This window comes from Salmo trutta, chromosome 38, assembly GCF_901001165.1.
Source record: "Salmo trutta chromosome 38, fSalTru1.1, whole genome shotgun sequence".
Classification (NCBI taxonomy): domain Eukaryota; kingdom Metazoa; phylum Chordata; class Actinopteri; order Salmoniformes; family Salmonidae; genus Salmo; species Salmo trutta.
Window position 1 is genome coordinate 32,488,194 of NC_042994.1, and position 27,193 is coordinate 32,515,386.

At 42.7% G+C, this 27,193-nt stretch overlaps 1 protein-coding gene across 1 annotated transcript; it reads right to left on the reverse strand.

The window, feature by feature from the left end:
• Nucleotides 1-99: 99 nt before the first annotated feature.
• Nucleotides 100-27,193, reverse strand: LOC115178669 (cytochrome P450 3A27). Its single transcript, XM_029739939.1, has 13 exons — nt 26,920-27,193; nt 26,659-26,752; nt 26,222-26,274; nt 25,330-25,429; nt 19,237-19,350; nt 14,296-14,384; nt 10,480-10,628; nt 10,178-10,305; nt 9,879-9,957; nt 9,295-9,455; nt 5,047-5,273; nt 4,218-4,380; nt 100-274 (listed from the first exon to the last, which is right to left on the reverse strand). The coding sequence occupies exons 1-13, from the start codon at nt 26,991-26,993 to the stop codon at nt 164-166; spliced, it is 1,542 nt and encodes a 513-aa protein (XP_029595799.1). The 5' UTR covers nt 26,994-27,193; the 3' UTR covers nt 100-163.

Below are 27,193 nucleotides of genomic sequence, written 5' to 3' on the forward strand. Positions count from 1 at the left end.
AAATTGTTCCATGTTGCGTTTAGATTTTTGTTCAGTATAGTTAGAAAGAGGGATAGGTAGGTAGATAGATGGCGTGATCGATCGATAGATCTATCTATCTATCTATGGTATGGTATTCCAGGGTAGGGTACGGTACTCCTGCATTTGGTCACGTTGTTGGACACTAAAGAGAGGTGGCGGTGGTGTTGCTAGAGGTGTTGATACGGGGCTCCAGCCGCATTTTGATTGGTCGTTTTGGCATCAGCAGAAGCTGCTTGTCCATCTCCAACGGGATCTATAGAGAACAACAGAACAGAACAGAACCCTGGTTGTCCATCTCCAACAGATCTATAGAGAACAACATAACAGAACATAACCCTGGTTGTCCATCTCCAACAGGTTCTATAGAGAACAACAGAACAGAACATAACCCTGGTTGTCCATCTCCAACAGGATCTATAGAGAACAACAGAACAGAACATAACCCTTGTTTTCCGTCTCCAACAGGATCTATAGAGAATAACAGACCATGTTAAAACAGATGATGACCATGTTAAAACCGGTGCTGACAATGTTACAAAAGGCATTGACCATGTTAAAACAGGTGGTGACCATGTTAAAACAGGCACTGACCATGTTAAAACAGGTGGTGACCATGTTAAACAGGCAGTGACCATGTTGAAACAGGCAGTGACCATGTTTAAACAGGCGGTGACCATGTTTAAACAGGCGGTGACCATGTTTAAACAGGCGGTGACCAAGCAAAACAGGTGGTGACCATGTTAAACAGGCAGTGACCATGTTAAACAGGCAGTGACCATGTTGAAACAGGCAGTGACCATGTTTAAACAGGCGGTGACCATGTTTAAACAGGCGGTGACCAAGCAAAACAGGTGGTGACCAAGCAAAACAGGTGGTGACCATGTTAAAACAGGCGGTGACCATGTTAAAACAGGTGGTGACCATGTTAAAACAGGTGGTGACCATGTTAAAACAGGCAGTGACCATGTTAAAACAGGCAGAGACCATGTTAAAATAAATGATGACCATGTTAAAACAGAAGGTGACCATGTTAAAACAGGGGCTGACCATGTTAAAACAGGCGCTGAACATGTTAAAATAGGCACTGATCATGTTAAAACAGGGGATGACCATGTTACAACAGGTGGTGATCATGTTAAAAAGGTGGTGACCATGTAACATGTGTAAACCATGCTAGAACAGGTGCTGGTGATGTTAAAACAAGTAGTGACCATGTTAAACAGGTGGTGACCATGTTAAAAAAGGAGGTGACCATGTAACAGGTGATGAACATGTTAAAACATGTGCTGACCATGTTAAAACAGTCGCTGACCATGTTAAAACAGTTGCTGACCAAGTTAAACAGGTGGTGATCATGCTACAACAGGTGGTGACCATGCTAAAAGAGATGGTGACCATGTTAAAACAGGTGGTGACCATGTTAAAACAGGTCCATGTTAAAACAGGTAGTGACCATGTTAAAACAGATGGTGACAATTATAAAACAGGTGGTGACCATGCTAAAACAGATGATGACCATGCTAAAACAGGTGCTGACCAAGTAACAACAGGTGGTGGCCATGCTAACACAGGTGCTGACCTGGTTAAAACAGTTGCCGACCATGTTTAAACAGTCAGTTACCATGTTAAACAGGTGGTGACCATGTTAAAACAGGTGGTGACCAAGTAACAGGTGATCACCATGTTAAAACAGTCGCTGACCATGTTAAAACAGTCGCTGACCATGTTAAAAAAGTCAGTGACCATGTTAAAACAGGTGCTGACCATGTTAAAACAGGTGCTGACCATGTTAAAACAGGTGGTGACCTTGTTTAAACAGGTGGTGACCATGTTAAACCAGATGGTGACCATTCTAAAACAGGTGGTGACGATGTAACAAACAGGTGGTGACCATGCTAAATAAGACTGACCATGTTTAAGCAGGTGCTGACCATGTTACAACAGGTTCTTACCATTTTAAAACAGTCGCTGACCATGTTAAAACAGGTGGTGACCATGTTAAAACAGGTGTTGAACATGTTAAAACAGGTGGTGAACATGTTAAAACAGGTCCATGTTAAAACAGGAGCTGACCGTGTTAAAACAGGTCCATGTTAAAACAGGAGCTGACCATGTTAAAACAGGTGGTGACCATGTTAAAACAGGTGTTGAACATGTTAAAACAGGTGGTGAACATGTTAAAACAGGTCCATGTTAAAACAGGAGCTGACCATGTTAAAACAGGTCCATGTTAAAACAGGAGCTGACCTTGTTAAAACAGGTCCATGTTAAAACAGGTTGTGACCATGTTAAAACAGGTGGTGACCATGATAAAATAGACGCTGACCATGCTAAAACAGGTGGTGGCCATGTTAAAACACAGGTGGTGACCATGCTTAAACAGATGCTGACCATGATAAAACAGGCACTGACCATGTTATAACAGGCGCTGACCATGTTATAAAAGGAGCTGACCATGCTAAAACAGATGCTGACCATGTTAAAACAGGTGGTGACCATGTAACAAGTTCTGACCACTCTAAAACAGGTGCTGATGATGGTAAAAAAAGTGCTAAACATGTTAACATTTACATTTTACATTTTAGCAGACGTTCTAATCCAGAGTGACTTACAGTAGTGAATGTATACATTTCATACATTTTTTCCCCGTGGGAATCGAACCCACAACCCTGGCATTACAAACACCATGCTCTACTAACTGAGCCACACGGGACCATGTTAAAAAGGCCCGGACCTTGTTAAAACAGGTGCTGACCATTATAAAACAGGTGCTGACCATGTTAAAACAGGTGCTGACCATGCTAAAACAGATGATGACCATGTTAAAACAGGCGCTGACCATGCTAAAATAGGTGGCGACCATGTTAAAACAGGCGCTGACCATGCTAAAATAGGTGCTGACCATGTTAAAAATGGTGCTAAACCATATTTTTTTTGCTGACCAACAAAAAAAACAGGTGCTGACCTTGCTAAAACAGGTGGTGCTCATGTTAAAACAGGCGCTGACCATGCAAAAAAATGTGCTGACCATGCAAAAAAATGTGCTGACCATGCAAAAAAATGTGCTGACCATCATAAAACAGGTGCTGACCATCATAAAACAGGTGCTGACCATCATAAAACAGGTGCTGACCTTGTTAATACAGGTGGTGCCCATGTTAAAACAGGTCCAACAGTGCTAATCACGCCAAAAAATGTGCTGACCATCATAATACAGGTGGCGCCCATGTTAAAACAGGTGCTGACCATGTTAAAACAGGTGCTGAACATGCTAAAATATGTGGTGACCATGTTAAAACAGGGGGTGACCTTGTTAAAACAGGTGGTTAACATGTTAAAACAGGTGGTGACCATGATAAACCAGATGGTGACCATGATAAAGCAGGTGGTGAGGATTTAACAAACAGGTGGTGACCATGCTAAATAAGACTCTGACCATGTTGAAACATATGCTGACCATGTTACAACAGGTGCTGACCATGTTAAAACAGGTGCACATTTATTTTTTGCTGACCCCCCAAAAAAGGTGCTGACCTTGTTAAAACAGGTGGTGCTCATGTTAAAACAGGCGCTCACCGTGACCAAAATAGGTGGTGACCATATTAAATAGGTGGTGACCATGTTAAGAGGTGGTGACCTTGTTTATACAGGTGATAACCATGTTAAAACAGGTCCATGTTAAAACAGGTGGTGACCATGTTAAAACTGGTGGTGGCCATGTTAAAACAGGTGGTGAACATTATAAAACAGATGGTCAAAAGTTAAAACAGATGGTGACCATGCTAAAACAAGTGCTGACCATGTTACAACAGGAGCTGACCTTGAAAAAACAGGTGCTGGCTATTTTAAAACAGGTGCTGACCATGTTAAAACAGGTGCTGACCATGTTAAAACAGGCGCTGACCATGTTAGAACAGGTGCTGACCATGCTAAAACAGGTGATGACCATGTTAAAACAGGCGATGACCATGCTAAAATAAGTGGTGACCATGTTAAAACAGGTGATGACCTTGCAGATAGCAATGCAGATAGCCTGGTTAGCAATGCAGATAGCCCGGTTAGCCAATGTGCGGGGGCACTGGTTGGTCAAGGCAATTGAGGTAGTATGTACATGAGGCGGCAAGTGCAGCCTCTATCTATGAATGCTACTGATGTTTGATGATGTCATATTCTGTCTGCTCAGGTGAGCGTCTCACCTCGGTCTCGTCACAGACGTAGAAAGTGAAACTCTGGAGGATCTCGACCATGGCCAGTTTGATCATGATCAGGGCGAAACGCATCCCGATACAGTTCCTGGGCCCCGCCCCAAACGGCATGTACGTGTTCGGATCAATAGACTCCTTGTTCTCCTTACTGAACCTGGACAGGGAGAGGGCAGACATATTACACATTGTATTGTAGTTGATTTGTGGTTGTGGTTCAGTCATATTACACATTGTATTGTAGTCAATTTGTGGTTGTGGTTCAGTCATATTACACATTGCACTGCAGTATTATAATGCACTGTAGTTGTGGTTAACAAAATGAACTAATGCTCTTGTGTTTGTATTATGGTTGTGTTATGATTGTATTGTAGTTATGTTATGGCTGTATTATGGTTGTATTGGGGTTGTATTGTGGTTGTGTTATGGTTGTATTGTGGTTGTATTGTGGTTGTATTGTGTTTGCATTGTGTTTTTTTTTTTTTACATTTTAGTCATTTTAGCAGATGCTCTTATCCAGAGCGACTTACAGTAGAGTGCATACATTTTATTACATTTTTAAATACATTGTGGTTGTGTTATGGTTGTGTTATGGTTGAATTGTGATTGTGTTGTGGTTGTGTTATGGTTGTGTTATGGTTGAATTGTGATTGTATTGTGGTTGTGTTATGGTTGAATTGTGATTGTATTGTGGTTGTGTTATGTTTGAATTGTGGTTGTGTTATGGTTGTGTTATGGTTGTGCTGTGGTTGTGTTATGGTTGTACTGTGGTTGTATTAAGGTTGTGTTATGGTTGGATTGTGGTTACGGTGCGGTCCAGTACCTCTCTGGTTTGAACTCCTCAGGGTCTGACCAGATCTCTGGGTCACGGTGGAGGGTCCACGTGGGAACCAGGACAACGCAGTCTTTGGGGATGACGATGCCGTTGATCTCCACTGTCTTCTTGGCGACCCTCTCCAGTCGTGGGGAGATGGGGTACAGTCTCAGAGACTCGTTCAACACACAGTCCAAATAGTCCATCTGCACCAGAGCTTCGTACTGGATTGGAGCCTGCACCGGGGTTAGATACAAATCAGAACCTCACCACATCTGACACCGGGGTTACACACACATCAGTACCTCACCACATCTGGCACCAGGGTTACACACACATCAGTACCTCACCACATCTGTTGGGGATGGTGTGGGGGTTACCTTGTTGGGGAACACAGTATCTATCTCCTCCTGCAGTTTGGTCATGGTGTGGGGGTTACCTTGTTGGGGAACACAGTATCTATCTCCTCCTGCAGTTTGGTCATGGTGTGGGGGTTACCTTGTTGGGGAACACAGTATCTATCTCCTCCTGCAGTTTGGTCATGGTGTGGGGGTTACCTTGTTGGGGAACACAGTATCTATCTCCTCCTGCAGTTTGGTCATGGTGTGGGGGTTACCTTGTTGGGGAACACAGTATCTATCTCCTCCTGCAGTTTGGTCATGGTGTGGGGGTTACCTTGTTGGGGAACACAGTATCTATCTCCTCCTGCAGTTTGGTCATGGTGTGGGGGTTACCTTGTTGGGGAACACAGTATCTATCTCCTCCTGCAGTTTGGTCATGGTGTGGGGGTTACCTTGTTGGGGAACACAGTATCTATCTCCTCCTGCAGTTTGGTCATGGTGTGGGGGTTACCTTGTTGGGGAACACAGTATCTATCTCCTCCTGCAGTTTGGTCATGGTGTGGGGGTTACCTTGTTGGGGAACACAGTATCTATCTCCTCCTGCAGTTTGGTCATGGTGTGGGGGTTACCTTGTTGGGGAACACAGTATCTATCTCCTCCTGCAGTTTGGTCATGGTGTGGGGGTTACCTTGTTGGGGAACCAGAGCGGTTGCTGGAGTGAGTAGTCGTGCTGTACTTCGCTCCGCAGGTAATATTACATTTCATTACATTGGAACGATTTGATTAGTGTAATGTTAGCTAGCTAGCTACATAGATGTCTTTGCATCAAGGATAAAGGTGTAGCTAAAGGTGTAGGTTTGAGAAACTAACTTTGAGAAACTAACAAGGTTAGCTAGCCAACTGTATTTGTTAGTTCGCGCCGTTTTCCAAATGGCGTCAACACCACAACACCACAGCCACTGCTAGCTAGCCAACTTTACCAACTAGCAGTACTGTAGAAATTAAATACTTTACAACAGAACGATTTGATTAGTGTAATGTTAGCTAGCTACATAGTTGTCTATGTATCAAAGATAAAAGATAAAGGTAAACGCAGCCACTGCTAGCTAGCCAACTCTAGCAGATAGCAGTACTGTATCATTTTTTGCCAATAAGATTTTTGCAACGTAAGCTTAACTTTCTGAACTTTTGAGTTGTGTAGTCCACTTGTGTAGCTAGCAGGACTGACTTTGTGTTAGCTAGCCAACGTTTAATTACTTCTGCGTTATGAAAGGAACTAGACACGGACACGAATGATCCATTGGTAGTTTGTTGTAACCAAGTATTGGTGCTAACCGTGTGTTATTGGATGCTAGCATGCTAGTTAGCTACGGCGTCATAGGACACGGTGCACTGGGTGGGTTTCACGGAAGAATACTGTACCAAGTTATCTAGCTGAATAAACTAAGTTTGAGCCTATTCCTGGAAACATTGAACCACTGTAGTTTACATCAATTATAATTTGTAAAGTGGAAGTTGGAAAAGTTATATTTGAGTGTTTCAGTGAATGGTTAGTGAGGGAGGCCCTGCTCTCTCGCTTCCCCAGTTGTTTAGTTAATTTTCATTCCAATCTCCTTTGCATTAGCGTAGCCTCTCCTGTAGCCTGTCAACTATGTGTCTGTCTATCCCTGTTCTCTCCTCTCTGCACAGGCCATACAAACGCTTCACACCGCGTGGCCGCTGCCACTCTAACCTGGTGGTCCCAGCGCGCACGACCCACGTGGAATTCCAGGTTTCCGGCAGCCTCTGGAACTGCCGGTCTGCGGCCAACAAGGCAGAGTTCATCTCAGCCTATGCTACCCTCCAGTCCCTCGACTTCTTGGCGCTGACGGAAACATGGATTACCACAGAAAACACTGCTACTCCTACTGCTCTCTCCTCGTCTGATCACGTGTTCTCGCATACCCCGAGAGCATCTGGTCAGCGGGGTGGAGGCACTGGAATATTCATCTCTCCCAAGTGGACATTCTCTCTTTCTCCCCTGACCCATCTGTCTATCTCCTCCTTTGAATTCCATGCTGTCACAGTCACTAGCCCATTCAAGCTTAATATTCTTATCATTTATCGCCCTCCAGGTTCCCTTGGAGAGTTCATCAATGAGCTTGACACCTTGATAAGTTCCTTTCCTGAGGATGGCTCACCCCTCACAATTCTGGGTGACTTTAACCTCCCTACGTCTACCTTTGACTAATTTCTCTCTGCCTCCTTCTTTCCACTCCTCTCCTCTTTTGACCTCACCCTCTCACTGTCCCCCCCTACTCACAAGGCAGGCAATACGCTTGACCTCATCTTTACTAGATGCTGTTCTTCTACTAATCTCACTGCAACTCCCCTCCAAGTCTCCGACCACTACCTTGTATCCTTTTCCCTCTCGCTCTCCCCAACACTACTCACTCTGTCCCTACTCAGATGGTATTGCGCCGTCCCAACCTTCGCTCTCTCTCTCCTGCTACTCTCTCCTCTTCCATCCTATCATCTCTTCCCTCTGCTCAATCCTTCTCCAACCAATCTCCTGATTCTGCCTCTTCAACCCTCCTCTCCTCCCTTTCTGCATCCTTTGACTCTCTATGTCCCCTATCCTCCCGGCCGGCTCGGTCCTCCCCTCCTGCTCCGTGGCTTGACGACTCATTGCGAGCTCACAAAACAGGGCTCCGGGCAGCCGAGCGGAAATGGAGGAAAACTAGCTCCCTGCGGACCTGGCATCTTTTCACTCCCTCCTCTCCACATTTTCTTCCTCTGTTTCTGCTGCTAAAGACACTTTGTACCACTCTAAATTCCAAGCATCTGCCTCTAACCCTAGGAAGCTCTTTGCCACCTTCTCCTCCCTCCTGAATCCTCCTCCCCCCCTCCTCCCTCTCTGCGGATGACTTTGTCAACCATTTTGAAAAGAAGGTTGACGACATCCGATCCTTGTTTGTTAAGTCAAACGACACCGCTGGTCCTGCTCACATTGCCCTACCCTATGCTTTGACCTCTTTCTCCCCTCTCTCTCCAGACTTGTGACGGCCGGCTGCCCAACAACCTGCCCGCTTGACCCTATCCCCTCCTTTCTTCTCCAGACCATTTCCGGAGACCTACTCCCTTACCTCACCTCGCTCATCAACTCATCCTTGACCACTGGCTACGTCCCTTCCGTCTTCAAGAGAGCGAGAGTTGCACCCCTTCTCAAAAAACCTACACTCGATCCCTCCGATGTCAACAACTACAGACCAGTATCCCTTCTTTCTTTTCTCTCCAAAACTCTTGAGCGTGCCGTCCTTGGCCAGCTCTCTTGCTATCTCTCTCAGAATGACCTTCTTGACCCAAATCAGTCAGGTTTCAAGACTGGTCATTCAACTGAGACTGCTCTTCTCTGTGTCACGGAGGCTCTCTGCACTGCTAAAGCTAACTCTCTCCTCATAAGGTGAATGCACCAATTTGTAAGTCGTTCTGGATAAGAGTGTCTGCTAAATGACGTAAATGTAATGTAAATGGAACACAGTATATTTCTCCTCCTGCAGTTTGGTCATGGTGTGGGGGTTACCTTGTTGGGGAACACAGTATCTATCTCCTCCTGCAGTTTGGTCATGGTGTGGGGGTTACCTTGTTGGGGAACACAGTATCTATCTCCTCCTGCAGTTTGGTCATGGTGTGGGGGTTACCTTGTTGGGGAACACAGTATCTATCTCCTCCTGCAGTTTGGTCATGGTGTGGGGGTTACCTTGTTGGGAAACACAGTATCTATCTCCTCCTGCAGTTTGGTCATGGTGTGGGGGTTACCTTGTTGGGGAACACAGTATCTATCTCCTCCTGCAGTTTGGTCATGGTGTGGGGTTTACCTTGTTGGGGAATACAGTATCTATCTCCTCCTGCAGTTTGGTCATGGTGTGGGGGTTACCTTGTTGGGGAATACAGTATCTATCTCCTCCTGCAGTTTGGTCATGACATGGGGGTTGGTTGCCAGGTTATAGGCCAGGAAACTCATAGTACTGCTGCTGGTCTCGTAGCCGGCGAAGATGAAGAGCATGGCCTGAGACAAGATCTCATGATCAGTCAGTCCTGTGGAGGGAGAGAGGGAGAGAGAGAGAATAGTTTCCATGTGTGTGTTTGTAACAGTAGTTTACAGGTGTGTGTAACAGTAGTTTACAGGTGTGTGTTTGTAACAGTAGTTTACAGGTGTGTGTTTGTAACAGTAGTTTCCAGGTGTGTGTTTGTAACAGTAGTTTACAGGTGTGTGTTTGTAACAGTAGTTTACAGGTGTGTGTTTGTAACAGTAGTTTACAGGTGTGTGTTTGTAACATTAGTTTACAGGTGTGTGTTTGTAACAGTAGTTTACAGGTGTGTGTTTGTTACAGTATTTTACAGGTGTGTGTTGGTAACAGGTGTGTGTTGGTAACAATAGTTTACAGGTGTGTGTTTGTTACAGTATTTTACAGGTGTGTGTTGGTAACAGTAGTTTACAGATGTTTGTTCAGCAGGTACCTTTAGTCTGATCCTCTCCTGTCTTTGTGTCGCTGCCTTTCTGAGAGTCGATCATCAGTTGTAAGAAATCCACCCGACTCTGGAAGCAGAAAGACATGAGGTCAAATCCGTCCAATCACAACCAACACAAACATATTCTTCTGGATCTCGTCCAATCACAACCAACACAAACCGATTCTAATGGATCTGGTCCAATCACAACCATCACAAACATGTACTAGATCTCGTCCAATCACAACGACACAAACAGATTCTAAAAGGAAATATCAACATTACAATCAAATATAAAACATGATTACAGTTGAGTTCCCAGCGTCACGTCCAGATTTGATCTTAGCCAGCGAGGCGTAAAAGAAGTCCGTCACCTCAGTCGGGAAGAAAGAAAACTTCATCTTCTCCAAGATAGGACCTGTGAAGGGAAACAAAGCTGGAGAAGGAGAGTAACATTTTATAGAAAGGTTTACAACTTCATATGATTAAAAAGTATAAGTCTGCGTCCTTGTGTGTGTGCATGTGTGTGTGTGTGTGTGTGTGTGTGTGTGTGTGTGTGTGTGTGTGTGTGTGTGTGTGTGTGTGTGTGTGTGTGTGTGTGTGGTCTCACCGACTAGGAAGAACAGTGGGTTTAACAGGTCAAACTTGATCATCTTCTTGACATTGGAGACGAAGGGGTCTGAAGGGTTGTTCAGAGAGTCAATGTCCACACTGAAGGCTGTGCTGGTGACCACGTCCATACTGTAGGGCCCAAAGAACCTGCAACACAACCACAATTACACAACTACTGACCACAACTACACAACTACTGACCACACTGCCTGCCTGGTACGGCAATTGCTCGGCCTCTGATTTGATTTGAACCACACAACTACTGACCGCACAACTACTGTTAGCAATATGTTATTCTTCAATAACATAAACGTCAAAGCAAATCAGGGGGAGAGAAACAGGTTTATTCAGAGAGGACAAATCAAGATGTTATGCTGGGAGGCAGATATTCAGTCTCCCCCTGTCCTCAGCTTTCCCCCCCCCAGAACAAAGGACAAGATGCCACTTATAACCCCCCACCCTAGCCTGACCAATCAGAAGTCCTTGCAGGACAACTTGGCCAATGGCCAAATAACAAGTATCCCACTACAGACTCATTGTACAGACCAATGAAAATGTGGCCCACATAGAACACGTTGCTCTGAGTTCAGGAGTGACATTCCACAACTGAAACCCAACTCCTATTTACAATTCGCTATTGACCATTAGAACTCAAGTTTTTTTTTCTCAAACTCTGCAAAATGCAAATCACTTTATAACATTTTTGACATGCGTTTTCAGGATTTTTTTGTTGTTATTCTGTCTCTCACTGTTCAAAGAAACCTACCATTAAAATTATAGACTGATCATTTCTTTGTCAGTGGGAAAACGTACAAAATCAGCAGGGGATCAAATACCATACAATCACTGACCACAATCACTGACCACAACCACTGACCCCACAACCACTGACCACACAACTACAGACCACACAACTACTGACCACAATCACTGACCACAACCACTGACCCCACAACCACTGACCCCACACCCACTGACCCCACAACCACTGACCCCACAACCACTGACCGCACAACCACTGACCGCACAACTACTGACCGCACAACCACTGACCGCACAACTACTGACCACACAACTACTGACCGCACAACTACTGACCACACAACTATTGACCACAACCACACATTTACTGACAACACAACCACTGACCACACAACCACTGACCACACAACTACTGACCACAGCTACTGACCACACAAGTATTGACCACACAGGTATTGACCACACATGTACTGACCACACTAGAGGTCGACCGATTATGATTTTTCAACGCCGATACCGATACTGATTATTGGAGGACCAAAAAACGCTGACATCGATTAATTGGCCGATTTTTATATATTTGTAATAAATGAGAATTACAACAATACTGAATGAACAATGAACACTTTTATTTTAACTTAATATAATACATAAATAAATCTATTTAGTCTCAAATAAATAATGAAACATGTTCAATTTGGTTTAAATAAAGCAAAAACACAGTTTTGGAGAAGAAAGTAAAAGTGCAATATGTGCCATGTAAAAAAGCTAACGTTTAAGTTCCTTGCTCAGAACATGAGAACATATGAAAGCTGGTGGTTCCTTTTAACATGAGTCTTCAATATTCCCAGTTAAGAAGTTTTAGGTTGTAGTTATTATAGGAATTATAGGACTATTTCTCTCTATACGATTTGTATTTCATATACCTTTGACTATTGGATGTTCTTATAGGCACTTTAGTATGCCAGCCTAATCTCGGGAGTTGACAGGCTTGAAGTCATAAACAGCACTGTGCATCCCAGCATTGCTAAGAGCTGCTGTTTGAATGAATGCTTACGAGCCTGCTGCTGCCTACCACCGCTCAGTCAGACTGCTCTATCAAATATCAATTCATATACTTAATCATAATATAATAAACACACAGAAATACGAGCCTTTGGTCATTAATATGGTCAAACCTCTCATTTCGAAAACAAAACGTTTATTCTTTCAGTGAAATACGGAACCGTTCCGTATTGTATCGAAAGGGTGGCATCCCTAAGCCTAAATATTACTGTTACATTACACAACCTTAAATGTTATGTCATAGTTATTTAATATTCTTGCAAATTAATTACGGGCTTTGTTCTTAATAAATGGCCTTTCAACAGTTCGCAACGAGCCAGGCGGCCCAAACTGCTGCATATACCCTGACTCTGATTGCACTGAACGCAAGAGAAGTGACACAATTTCCCTAGTTAATATTGCCTGCTAACATGAATTTCTTTTAACTACATATGCAGGTTTAAATAAATATACTTGTGTATTGATTTTAAGAAAGGCATTGATGTTTATTGTTAGGTACGTTATTGCAACGATTGTGCTTTTTTTGGCGAATGCGCATTTGTTAAATCATCAAGTTGAAGTAGGCTGTGACTCGATGATAAATTAACAGGCACCACATTGATTATATGCAATGCAGAACAAGCTAGTTAATCTAGTAATATCATCAACCATGTGTAGTTAACTAGTGATTATGTGAAGATTGATTGTTTTTTTATAAGTTAAGTTTAATGCTAGCTAGCATCTTACCTTGGCTCCTTGCAGCCACAAGGTCCTTTTGATGCTGTAACAGGGGGTCAGCCTGCCACGTAGTCTCCTCGTGGAATGCAATATAATCGGACATAAACGGCGTCCAAAAAGGCCGATCACCGATTGTTATGAAATCTTGAATTCGGCCTTAATTAGTCGGCCATGTAATTCGTCGACCTCTAGACCACACAACTACTGACTAAGACTACTGACCAGCTAGCAGATTCATTAAATAGTACCCGCAAAACACCAGTCTCAACGTCAACAGTGAAGAGGCGACTCCGGGATTCTGGCCTTCTAGGCAGAGTTCCTCTGTCCAGTGTCTGTGTTCTTTGCCCATCTTAATCTTTTTTTTTATTGGCCAGTCTGAGATATGGCTTTTTCTTTGAAACTCTGCCTAGAAGGCCAGCATCCCGGAGTCGCCTCTTCACTGTTGACGTTGAGACTGTTGTTTTGCAGGTACTATTTAATGAAGCTGCCAGTTGAGGACTTGTGAGGCGTCTGTTTCTCAAACTAGACACTAATGTACTTGTCCTCTTGCTCAGTTGTGCACCGGGGCCTCCCATTCCTCTTTCTATTCTGGTTAGAGCCAGTTTGCGCTGTTCTGTGAAGGAAGTAGTACACAGCGTTGTACGAGATCTTCAGTTTCTTGGCAATTTCTCACATGGAATAGCCTTCATTTCTCAGAACAAGAATAGACTGACGAGTTTCAGAAGAAAGTTCTTTGTTTCTGGGCATTTTGAGCCGGCAATCGAACCCACAAATGCTGATGCTCTAGATACTCAACTAGTCTAAAGAAGGACAGTTTTATTGCTTCTTTAATCAGAACAACAGTTTTCAGCTGTGCTAACATAATTGCAAAAGGGTTTTCTAAGGATCAATTAGCCATTTAAATGATAAACTTGGATTAGCTAACACAGCGTGCCATTGGAACACAGGAGTGATGGTTGCTGATAATGGGCCTCTGTATGCCTCTGTAGATATTCCATAAAAAATAATCAGTTTCCAGCTACAATAGTCATTTACAACATTAACAATGTCTACACTGTTTTTCTGATAAATTTGACGTTATTTAAATGGTCCAAAAAATTGCTTTTCTTTCAAAAACAAGGACATTTCTAAGTGACTCCAAACTTTTGAACGGTAGTGTATATGATATATATATATTTATATGTTATAATATATATATGTATGTATGTGTATTACAATTAAGACTCAGGGGTGTAAGGTGAAAAGTCAGAGGTTAGAGGTCAGGACTCACTCCTTCACTTCGATAGTCTGGTCTTTATCTGCCTGCTTCTTCATTCCGTTCAGCAGGTTAGCAGAGTGCTGCTTCATGATACCAAACATCTAGAGAAGAGGGAGAGAGAGGAGAGGTGGAGAGGTAGAGAGAGAGAGGTAGAGAGATAGAAGTAGCGAGAGAGAGGTAGAGATGTAGAGAGAGAGGTAGAAAGAGACAGAGAGAGTGGTTAACAGAGTGCTGCTTCATGATACCAAACATATATACATAGAGAGAGAGAGAGAGAGAGAGAGAGAGAGAGAGAGAGAGAGAGAGAGAGAGAGAGAGAGAGAGAGAGAGAGAGAGAGGAGAGAGAGAGAGGAGAGAGAGAGAGAGAGAGAGAGAGAGAGAGAGAGAGAGAGAGAGAGAGGAGAGAGAGAGAGAGAGAGAGAGAGAGAGAGAGAGAGAGAGAGAGAGAGGTTAGCAGAGTGCTGCTTCATGATTAGGGTTGAATGGCCATAACCCGGATATCGAGATTAACGCACAAAACCAGTCCCTTTTCCTGGGATAAATAACTAAGAGACACAAGTAAATTATGCTCCTTAGCTCTTGGATTCCCATTCAGGAAAAGCTAGACTAGAATAGCTTGCTGGACATTGTTGTTGTTGTTGCATTTCCTATACAAATAGACTAATCGAAGAGGGATGCAAGCTCTTGTTTGCTGAATGTTAAATAGAGCAGCCAATAGAAATCGGTAGTTTGAAAGAGTGAACGCACAATGGTGGTAAGCTGTAGCAGTTATTTATTCAGACCCATAACCATTCAGATGGTGGTAAACTATAGCAGTTATTTATTCAGACCCATAACCATTCAGATGGTGGTAGACTATAGCAGTTATTTATTCAGACCCATAACCATTCAGATGGCGGTAAACTATAGCAGTTATTTATTCAGACCCATAACCATTCAGACCCATAACCATTCAGACCCATAACCATTCAGATGGCGGTAAACTATAGCAGTTATTTATTCAGACCCATAACCATTCAGATGGTGGTAGACTATAGCAGTTATTTATTCAGACCCATAACCATTCAGACCCATAACCATTCAGATGGCGGTAAACTATAGCAGTTATTTATTCAGACCCATAACCATTCAGATGGTGGTAGACTATAGCAGTTATTTATTCAGACCCATAACCATTCAGACCCATAACCATTCAGATGGTGGTAGACTATAACAGTTATTAATTCAGACCCATAACCATTCAGACCCATAACCATTCAGATGGTGGTAGACTATAACAGTTATTAATTCAGACCCATAACCATTCAGACCCATAACCATTCAGATGGTGGTAGACTATAGCAGTTATTAATTCAGACCCATAACCATTCAGACCCATAACCATTCAGATGGTGGTAAACTATAGCAGTTATTTATTCAGACCCATAACCATTCAGATGGTGGTAGACTATAGCAGTTATTTATTCAGACCCATAACCATTCAGATGGTGGTAGACTATAACAGTTATTTATTCAGACCCATAACCATTCAGACCCACAACCATTCAGATGGTGGTAAACTATAACAGTTATTTATTCAGACCCATAACCATTCAGATGGTGGTAGACTATAGCAGTTATTAATTCAGACCCATAACCATTCAGATGGTGGTAAACTATAGCAGTTATTTATTCAGACCCATAACCATTCAGATGGCGGTAAACTATAGCAGTTATTAATTCAGACCCATAACCATTCAGATGGTGGTAAACTATAACAGTTATTTATTCAGACCCATAACCATTCAGATGGTGGTAGGCTATAGCAGATATTAATTCAGACCCATAACCATTCAGACCCATAACCATTCAGATGGTGGTAGACTATAGCAGATATTAATTCAGACCCATAACCATTCAGACCCATAACCATTCAGACCCATAACCATTCAGACCCATAACCATTCAGACCCATAACCATTCAGATGGTGGTAGACTATAGCAGTTATTTATTCAGACCCATAACCATTCAGATGGTGGTAGACTATAGCAGTTATTAATTCAGACCCATAACCATTCAGACCCATAACCATTCAGATGGTGGTAGACTATAACATTATTTATTCAGACCCATAACCATTCAGACCCATAACCATTCAGACCCATAACCATTCAGACCCATAACCATTCAGATGGTGGTAAACTATAACAGTTATTAATTCAGACCCATAACCATTCAGATGGCAGTAAACTATAGCAGTTATTTATTCAGACCCATATAACCATAAAATCTTTGCGAAGAGAAGTGAAATCCATCTGCATCTAATTCTAGTCCTATATATGAATGAAGAAGATAGGGGTCCTGGGTGGTGCAGCGGTCAAAAGCACTGCACCGCCTGGTGTTCGATCCCAGGCTATGTCACAACCGACCGTGACCGTGAACCCCATAGGATGGCACACAATTGGCCCAGCGCCGTCCGGGACCTTGGCTTATCGTGCTCTAGCGACTCTAGGTGACAGGGCTGGTCACCTGCAAGCTGACTCCGGTTGTCAGTCGAACTGTGTTTCACATTAGTGCTGCTGACATCCAGTGAAACAGGAAGTAGGTGGTCAGGCGGGTCATGTTTAAGAGGACGCATGACTCCACCTTTGAATACTTATGTTAATACGGTATCTGTTTTAGATTTTTAATACATTTGCAAACATTTCTTAAAAACGATTTTCGCTTTGTCATTATGGGGTATTGTGTGTAGATAGAGGATTTAAAAAAAATGTAATACATTTTAGAATAAGGCTTTAATGTAACAAAATGTGGAAAAAGTAAATGGGTCTGAATACTTTCTGAATACATGGTATATATTGTTTCTAGTCAAGGCTCATCCTATTCAGCTATTGCTGTATATATATATTCTATCCATGTATTCCACAGATATGCTATATATTCTATCCACATACTGTCCATAATGTCTATACATCACATATATACATATATAGAGAGTTGAAGTCGCAAGTTTAAATGCACCTTATCCAAATACATTTAAACTCAGTTTTTCACAATTCCTGACATTTAATCCGAGTAAAAATTCCCTGTTTTACGTCAGTTAGAATCACAACTTTATTTTAAGAATATGAAATGTCAGAATAATAGTAGAGAGAATGGTTTATTTCAGCTTGTATTTCTTTCATCGCATTCCAAGTGGGTCAGAAGTTTACATACGCTCAATTAGTATTTGGTAGCCTTGCCTTTAAATTGTTTAACTTGGGTCAAACATTCCGGGTAGCCTTCCACAAGCTTCCCACAATAAGTTGTGTGAATTTTGGCCCACTCCTCCTGACAGAGCTGGTGTAACTGAGTCAGGTTTGTAGGCCTCCTTGCTCGCACACGCTTTTTCAGTTCTGCCCACACATTTTCTATGGGATTGAGGTCAGGGCTTTGTGATGGCCACTCCAATACCTTGACTTTGTTGTTCTTAAGCCATTTTGCCACAACTTTGGAAGGATGCTTGGGGTCATTGTTCATTTGGAAGACCCATTTGTGATCAAGATTTAACTTCCTGACTGATGTCTTGAGATGTTGCTTCAATATATCCACATAATTTTCCTGCCTCATGATGCCATCTATTTTGTGAAGTGCACCAGTCCCTCCAGCAGCAAAGCACCCCCACAACATGATGCTGCCACCCTCGTGCTCCACAGTTGGGATGGTGTTCTTCGGCATGCAAGCCTACCCCTTTTTCCTCCAAACATAACAATGCTCATTATGGCCAAACAGTTCTATTTCTGTTTCATCAGACCAAAGGACATTTCTCCAAAAAGTACAATCTTTGTCGCCATGTGCAGTTGCAAACCGTAGTCTGGCTTTTTTATGGCGGTTTTTGAGCAGTGGCTTCTTCCTTGCTGAGTGGCCTTTCAGGTTATGTCGATATAGGACTCGTTTTACTGTGGATATAGATACTTTTGTACCTGTTTCCTCCAGCATCTTCACAAGGTCATTTGCTGTTGTTCTGGGATTGATTTGTACTTTTCGCACCAAAGAACGTACATCTCTAGGAGACAGAACGCGTTGCCTTCCTGAGCAGTATGACGGCTGCGTGGTCACATGGTGCTTATACTTGCGTACTATTGTTTGTACAGATGAACGTGGCACCTTCAGGCGATTGGAAATTGCTCCCAAGGATGAACCAGACTTGTGGAGGTCTACAATAATATTTCTGAGGTCTTGGCTGATTTCTTTTGATTTTCCCATGATGTCAAGCAAAGAGGCTCTGAGTTTGAAGGTAGGCCTTGAAATACATCCACAGGTACACCTCCGATTGACTCAAATTATATCAATTAGCCTATCAGAAGCTTCTAAAGCCATGACATCCATTTCTGGAATTTTCCAAGCTTTTTAAAGGCACAGTCAACTTAGTGTATGTAAACTTCTGACCCACTGGAATTGTGATACTGTGAATTATAAGTGAAATCTGTCTGTAAACAATTGTTGGAAAAATTACTTGTGTCATGCACAAAGTAAATGTCCTAACCGACTTGCCAAAACTATAGTTTGTTAACAAGAAATTTGTGGAGTGGTTGAAAAACTAGTTTAATGGACTCCAACCTAAGTGTATGTAAAGTTCCGACTTCAACTGTATTTTCATACTCCAGACTTCTCCATTGCTCATCCTAATATTTCTATATTTCTTAATTTTACTTTTAGACTTGTGTGTATTGTTGTGTATTGTTAGATATTACTGCACTGTTGGAGCTAGGAACACAAGCATTTCACTACACCCGCAATAACATCTGCTTAATATGTGTTTGCGACTAATACAATGTGATTTGATTTAGTAAAGAGTTTCTAACAAGATATAATGAGTTAGTAAATAGTTTATAACAAGCTATAATGAGTTAATAAAGAGTTATAACAAGTTATAAAGAGTTTATAACAAGTTGATAAATCATAGAAAGGGAGAGATGGAGGGATGGTTCTACCTCTTTTAGTCGTCCAGAGGTAAAGGAAGGAGAGAGGACACTACGGATCCGTCTCCATGTATCGTCCTCGGCAACGGACAACGCATCAAACATCTCACCGTTCAGATGGAAGTCCTAAAACATGGAGGACAGTTGTATTAATGATCAAACAGCTCATCATTCAGACAGAAGTTCTAAAACATGGAGGACAGTTGTATTAATGATCAAACAGCTCACCATTCAGACAGAATTCTAAAACATGGAGGACAGTTGTATTAATTATCAAACAGCTCACCATTCAGACAGAAGTTCTAAAACATGGAGGACAGTTGTAACAATGATATGATTTAATATTGATCATAGTATTTACATAATATTTACACTACTTTAAAACCTGTTATGGCTTGATCCCGTTAGCGGGATCGATATGATGACAGCCAGTGAAAGTGCAGGGCGGCAAATTCAAAACAACAAAAATCTCATAATTAAAATTCCTCAAACATACAAGTATTATTCACCATTTAAGGCTTTACTTCTTGTTAATCCATCCACAGTGTCTGATTTCAAAAAGGCTTTACAGCTAAAACAAACCATATGATTATGTTAGGTCAGTGCCAACACACACAAAAACACAGCCATTTTCCAGACAAAGAGAGGAGTCACAAAAAGCAGAAATAGAGGGAAGATTTTTTTCACCTTTATTTAACCAGGTAGGCAAGTTGAGAACAAGTTCTCATTTACAATTGCGACCTGGCCAAGATAAAGCAAAGCAGTTCGACAACATACAAAAACTCAGAGTTACACATGGAGTAAAACAACATACAATCAATGATACAGTAGACGAAAATAAGACTATATACAATGTGAGCAAATTATGTGAGATAAGGGAGGTAAAGGCAAAAAAGGCCATGGTGGCAAAGTAAATAAAGTATAGCAAGTAAAACACTGGAATGGTAAATTTATAATTTGAAGAAAGTTCAAAGTTAAAATATAAATAATATGGTGCAAAGGAGCAAAATAATAAATTAAATAAATAAATACAGTAGGGGAAGAGGTAGTAGTTTGGGCTAAATTATAGATGGGCTATGTACAGGTGCAGTGATCTGGGAGCTGCTCTGATAGCTGGTGCTTAAAGCTAGTGAGGGAGATAAGTGTTTCCAGTTTCAGAGATTTTTGTAGTTCGTTCCAGTCATTGGCAGCAGAGAACTGGAAGGAGAGACGACCAAAGGAGGAGTTGGCTTTAGGGGTGACCAGAGAGATATACCTGCTGGAGCGCGTGCTACAGGTGGGTGCTGCTATGGTGACCAGTGAGCGGAGATAAGGGGGGACTACCTAGCAGGGTCTTGTAGATGACCTGGAGCCAATGTGTTTGGCGACGATTATGAAGCGAAGGCCAGCCAACGAGAGCGTACAGGTTGCAGTGGTGGGTAGTATATGGGGCTTTGGTGACAAAACGGATGGCACTGTGATAGACTGCATCCAGCTTGTTGAGTAGGGTATTGGAGGCTATTTTGTAAATGACATCGCCGAAGTCGAGGATTGGTAGGATGGTCAGTTTTACGAGGGTATGTTTGGCAGCATGAGTGAAGGATGCTTTGTTGCGAAATAGGAAGCCAATTCTAGATTTAACTTTGGATTGGAGATGATTGATGTGAGTCTGGAAGGAGAGTTTACAGTCTAACCAGACACCTAGGGATTTGTAGTTGTCCACAAATTCTAAGTCAGAACCGTCCAGAGAAGTGATGCTGGAGAGGCGGGCAGGTGCAGGCAGCGATCGGTTGAAGAGCGTGCATTTAGTTTTACTTGTATTTAGGAGCAGTTGGAGACCACGGAAGGAGAGTTGTATGGCATTGAAGCTCGTCTGGAGGGTTGTTAACACAGTGTCCAAAGAAGGGCCAGAAGTATACAGAATGGTGTCGTCTGCGTAGAGGTGGATCAGAGATTCACCAGCAGCAAGAGCGACATCATTGATGTATACAGAGAAAAGAGTTGGCCCAAGAATTGAACCCTGTGGTACCCCCATAGAGACTGCCAGAGGTCCGGACAGCAGGCCCTCCGATTTGACACACTGAACTCTATCAGAGAAGTAGTTGGTGAACCAGGCGACGCAATCGTTTGAGAAACCAAGGCTACTGAGTCTGCCGATGAGGATGTGGTGATTAACAGAGTCAAAAGCTTTGGCCAGGTCAATGAATACGGCAGCACAGTATTGTTTCTTATCGATGGCGGTTACAATGTCATTTAGGACCTTGAGCATGGCTGAGGTGCACCCATGACCAGGGTCCAGATTGTCAAGCCCAGCTGATTTGTAGGGGTCCAGATTTTGCAGCTCTTTCAGAACATAAGCTGAATGGATTTGGGAGAAGGAGAAATGGGGGAGGCTTGGGCGAGTAGCTGTGGGGGTTGCAGTGCTGTTGAATGCAGTAGGGGTAGTTAGGTGGAAAGCATGGCCAGCCGTAGAAAAATGCTTATTGAAATTCTCAATTATAGTGGGCTTATTGGTGGTGACAGAGTTTCCTATCCTCAGTGCAGTGGGCAGTTGGGAGGAGGTGTTCTTATTCTCCATGGACTTTACAGTGTCCCAGAACTGTTTAGAGTTTGTGTTGCAGGAAGCAAATTTCTGTTTGAAAAAGCTAGCCTTGGCGTTTCTAACTGCCTGTGTGTATTGGTTTCTAACTTCTCTGAAAAGTTGCATATCGCGGGGGCAGTTCGATGCTAATGCAGAACGCCACAGGATATTTTTGTGTTGGTTAAGGGCAGTCAGGTCTGGGGAGAACCAAGGGCTATATCTGTTCCTGGTTCTAAATTTCTTGAAAGGGGCATGCTTATTTAAGATGGTGAGGAAGGCATTTTTAAAAAATAACCAGGCATCCTGTACTGAAGGGATGAGGTCAATATCCTTCCAGGATACCAGGGCCAGGTCGATTAGAAAGGCTTGCTCGTTGAAATGTTTCAGGGAGCGTTTGACAGTGATGAGTGGAGGTCGTTTGACCGCTGAACCATTACGGGTGCAGGCAATGAGGCAGTGATCGCTGAGATCTTGGTTGAAAGCAGCAGAGGTGTATTTAGAGGGCAAGTTGGTTAGGATGATATCTATGAGGGTGCCAGTGTTTGCGGCTTTGGGGTTGTACCTGGTGGGTTCATTAATAATTTGTGTGAGATTGAGGGCATCAAGCTTGGATTGTAGGATGGCTGGGGTGTTAAGCATGTCCCAGTTTAGGTCACTTAGTAGCACGAGCTCTGAAGATAGATGGGGGGCAATCAGTTCACATATGTTGTCCAGAGCACAGCTAGGGGCCGAGGAGGGTCTATAGCAGGCGGCGACGGTGAGAGACTTGTTTTTGGGAGGTGGATTTTTAAAAGTAGAAGTTCAAATTGTTTGGGTACAGACCTGGATAGCAGGACAGAACTCTGCAGGCTATCTCTGCAGTATATTGCAACACCGCCCCCTTTGGTCGTTCTATCTTGTCTGAAAACGTTGTAGTTAGGGATGAAGATTTCAGAGTTTTTGGTGGACTTCCTAAGCCAAGATTCAGACACAGCTAGGACATCCGGGTTGGCAGAGTGTGCTAAAGCAGTGAATAAAACAAACTTAGGGAGGAGGCTTCTAATGTTAACATGCATGAAACCAAGGCTATTACGGTTACAGAAGTCATCAAAAGAGAGCGCCTGGGGAGGAGGAGTGGAGCCAGGCACTGCAGGGCCTGGATTCACCTCTACATCCCCAGAGGAGCAGAGAAGAATGAGTATGAGGGTACGGCTAAAAGCTATAAGAATTGGTCGTCTGTGACGTCCAGAATAGAGAGAAAAATGAGCAGGTTTCTGGGGGCGATAAAATAGCTTCAAGGTATAATGTATAGACAAAGGTATGGTGGGATGTGAATACAGAGGAGGTAAACCTAGGCAATTAGTGATGATGAGAGAGATATTGTCTCTAGAAACATCATTGAAACCAGAAGATGTCATAGCATGTGTGGGTGGAGGAACTGAGAGGTTGGATAAGGTATAATGAGCAGGGCTAGAGGCTCTACAGTGAAATAAGCCAATAAACACTAACCAGAACAGCAATAGACATTGCATATTGACATTGAGGAGAGGCATGCTTAGCCGAGTGATCAAAGGGTCCAGTGAGATTCAGACAGCTAGCCGGGCCATAGGTAGCAAGCTGGTGGAAGATGGAGGGAGGTCTGTTTTTAGCCACCTCGTGCGTTTCCGTCTGTGGGTTAGCGGGGTTCCGTGTGGAAGGGGGGACCAGTCCAAGTTGGCAAAATAGTTAGTTATAGTGGCCCAAGAAAAGTGTCCGATAGACCTATTCAGATCGCAGCCGAAAAGACAGCTAACGATTAGCTGGCCGCAGGAGACACTTCAGCTGGCTAGCTCAGGAAAAGCCCACGAGTGGCTGACGGAACTCTTCAGCTGGCTAGCTCCGGGATAATGTGTGTTAATTCCGGGACCGACGTTGCCAATAGTCACTCAGGTAGCAGCTAGTTAGCTGCAAGATCCAGGTGTAAATGTCCAGAGCCTGCGGTAGAAATCGGGGAAAGGAGAGAGAATAGGTCCGGTGTGCTCTGGTCTGAGTCGCGCTGTACAAAAACTGGCGATAGCTTTTCGAGCTAATGGATAGCTGAGGACAGCTAACCGTGGCTAGCTGAACTCCAACGTTAGCCAATGAAAATGGGTTTGAGGTTGAGTTTAGAAGAAAAAAATGTAAAAAGATAATGCTAAGAAAAAATATGTAAATATATATATACACGGGAAACGACAAGATTAGGGTAAAGGACGTCTGAACTGCTACGCCATCTTGGGGGGGAGATTAATCACTAACCTTTGATGATCTTCATCAGATGACACTCATAGGACTTCATGTTACACAATACCTGTATGTTTTGTTCGATAAAGTTCATATTTATATCCAAAAATCTCAGTAATGTTTTTCCTCCAAAACACGCGGTGATTTTGCAGAGAGCCACATCAATTTACAGAAATACTCATCATAAATGTTCATGAAAATACAAGTGTTATACATGGAACTTTAGATCAACTTCTCCTTAATGCAACCGCTGTGTCAGATTTCAAAAAAGCTTTACCGAAAAAGCAATAATCTGAGTACGGCGCTCAGACACAAAAACATGCATACAACATATCCGCCATGTTGGAGTCAACAATAGTCAGAAATAGCATTATAAATATTCACTTACCTTTGATGATCTTCATCAGAATGCACTCCAAGGATTCCCAGGTCCACAATAAGTGTTGGTTTTGTTCGATAAATTTCATCCTTTATGTCCAAGTACCTCCTTTTTGTTCGCGCCTTCAGTTCACAAATCCAAATTCAGCGCATGTCAGACGAAAACTCAAAAATGTCCATTACAGTTCGTTGAAACATGTCAAACGATGTATAGAATCAATCTTTAGGATGTTTTTATCGTAAATCCGCAATAAAGTTTCAACTGGAGAAATCCTTTGTCTTCAGAAATGCAATGGAACTGAGGTACCTCTCACGTGAGCGCACATGCCTGAGGCTCATGCCCTGCTGGCAGTGTTCTGACACCAGTAGCTCTTATTCTTCATCGCTTTACAGTAGAAGCCTCAAACAAGGTTCTAAAGACTGTTGACATCTAGTGGAAGCCTTAGGAAGTGCAACATGACCCCACAGATACTGTAGTTTGAATAGGGAATTAATTGAAGTCCTACAGACCACTTCCTGTTTGGATTGGATTTTTTCTCAGGTTTTTGCCTGCCATAGGAGTTCAAGTTATACTCACAGACATCATTCAAACAGTTTTAGAAACTTCAGAGTGTTTTCTATCCAAATCTACTAATAATATGCATATCATAGTTTCTGGGAGTGAGTAGCAGGCAGTTTACTCTGGGCACGTCAGTCATCCAAGCTACTCAATACTGCCACCATCCATAAGAAGTTAAAATGTATGAATAATGAATGCCACAAATAATGTATTAATAATATCAGTAATAATGTTAGGATTATTATTATTCAGATTATTATTAGGGGATGTGTGTGTGTGTGTGTGTGTGTGTGTGTGTGTGTGTGTGTGTGTGTGTGTGTGTGTGTGTGTGTGTGTGTGTGTGTGTGTGTGTGTGTGTGTGTCTCACCCTGCGGTTGATGAAAATGTTGTAACACTCTTTAATCAGGATGGTCTTGATCATGCTTTTGTCCATGATACACAAAACAGGCTGCCTCCCATCATAGATCCTTCACAGAGGAGAAACACACCTGGCTTTAACCACTATATATACACCTACATGGTACACAGAACAGACTGCCTCGCATCATAGATTCTTCGCAGAGGACAAACACACAGGGTTATATTGGCTGTATTGGCTGTTCAGATGTGTAAGAGGAGACTCAGCGTAGGAGAAAGGGTTAAATATCAGTGCTTATGTGAATATGTCTTTTGTCTGATGCAGCTGTATTGACCTTAATGGGCGAATAAACTTGATTTAAGCTTTACTAATCATCCGTGAGTTTTACTAGGTTCATTTAGAACCTAACAGTAGAAAGTGATATGTTAGAAGAAGCCTACATAACCAACCCAGGAAGTAAAATGTATTTCCTCTTAATAAAGGGAAAGTCATCTAAAAGTAACTGAATGTAATCAGATTACGTTACTGAGTTTGGGGTAATGTTGGACAGGTAAAACTAGTAACTGAATGTAATCAGATTACGTTACTGAGCTTTGGGTAATGTTGGACAGGTAAAACTAGTAACTGAATGTAATCAGATTACGTTACTTAGTTTGGGGTAATGTTGGACAGGTAAAACTAGTAACTGTAACAGATTACATTTAGAAAGTAACCTACCCAACACTGGAAACCCACACATTTATTAACCACCTCTTATAAAATGACATAGAAAACATTATTCTGGTTGTCGTTGATATTATTATTCATGGTCACATGACAGCTCGAGCAGGTGATGAATTGTAAGGAAAGAGCATAGTACAGTTGTAAGTCATCCTAGTACGGTACAGCCAACTGAACTCACCCCCAGATTCTCCCATACTTCTGAAAGCACTCTGTGTCAAAGTTTGTGATGCCCTGTAGCGAGAGAGAGAGAGAGAGAGAGAGAGAGAGAGAGAGAGAGAGAGAGAGAGAGAGATAGAGATAGAGATAGAGATAGAGATAGAGAGAGGAAACAGCTGATTCATGCCCTAGGAGGTCATGTAGGTGTGTCTTACACCTGAACAGAGAACACACCTGAAACAGGTGAGGGTTGAGGAGGGTTTGTTCTTTACTATGGTCCCCAGGGTCAAGCAACACAACTTCTACACTGATCATGTCTCATATTACCTTTTATTTATCTATTGTTCAAACAACCTGCTAGTCCTCTTTTTCCTTCTCAATATATTGTTTTACATGGGGGGAAAAATAACACTACTGTTTAAAATATGAGAGAGATGTTTATTCTGAATGGGTACTAACCTTTTTATACTCCATCATTGTGCCAACGTAAGGTAGGGGTTTGGGACCAGGGATGCCCATCTTAGTGAAAACACCATAGGGCCAGTACCCATACCTGTACACACAAGTTAACTAGTAATATGTTCTAGAGAAGTATACAAAATATATATATTATCTTGCATTGTTGGAAGAGGACCCCTAACTAAGCATTTCACTGTTAGTCTACACCGGTTAACTACGATAAATGTGACAAATAACATTTGATTTGATGTAAGACCTTACACTACTATTAGGGTGATGAGGAGGGCCAGGAGGGTCCAGGTCTCAGCGGAGAAGTATGGCAGAAAACTCATCATCTTTCCTCTGGTTCGGTTCCCTGGTGCTTCTGAAAACAAAGGCTTCGTTTTCTCTCAGGCACGTTCGAGTTCAGTTCTCCAACGGTCTGACAGGTTTTCAGTTGTTTTTTTCTGTCCGGTTCTAGTGTGGTTCTTCTGTGCACGCGGCAGATCTCAACTACCGACCGTTGCTCTTCTCCCTACTCTGTCTGAGACCGTGC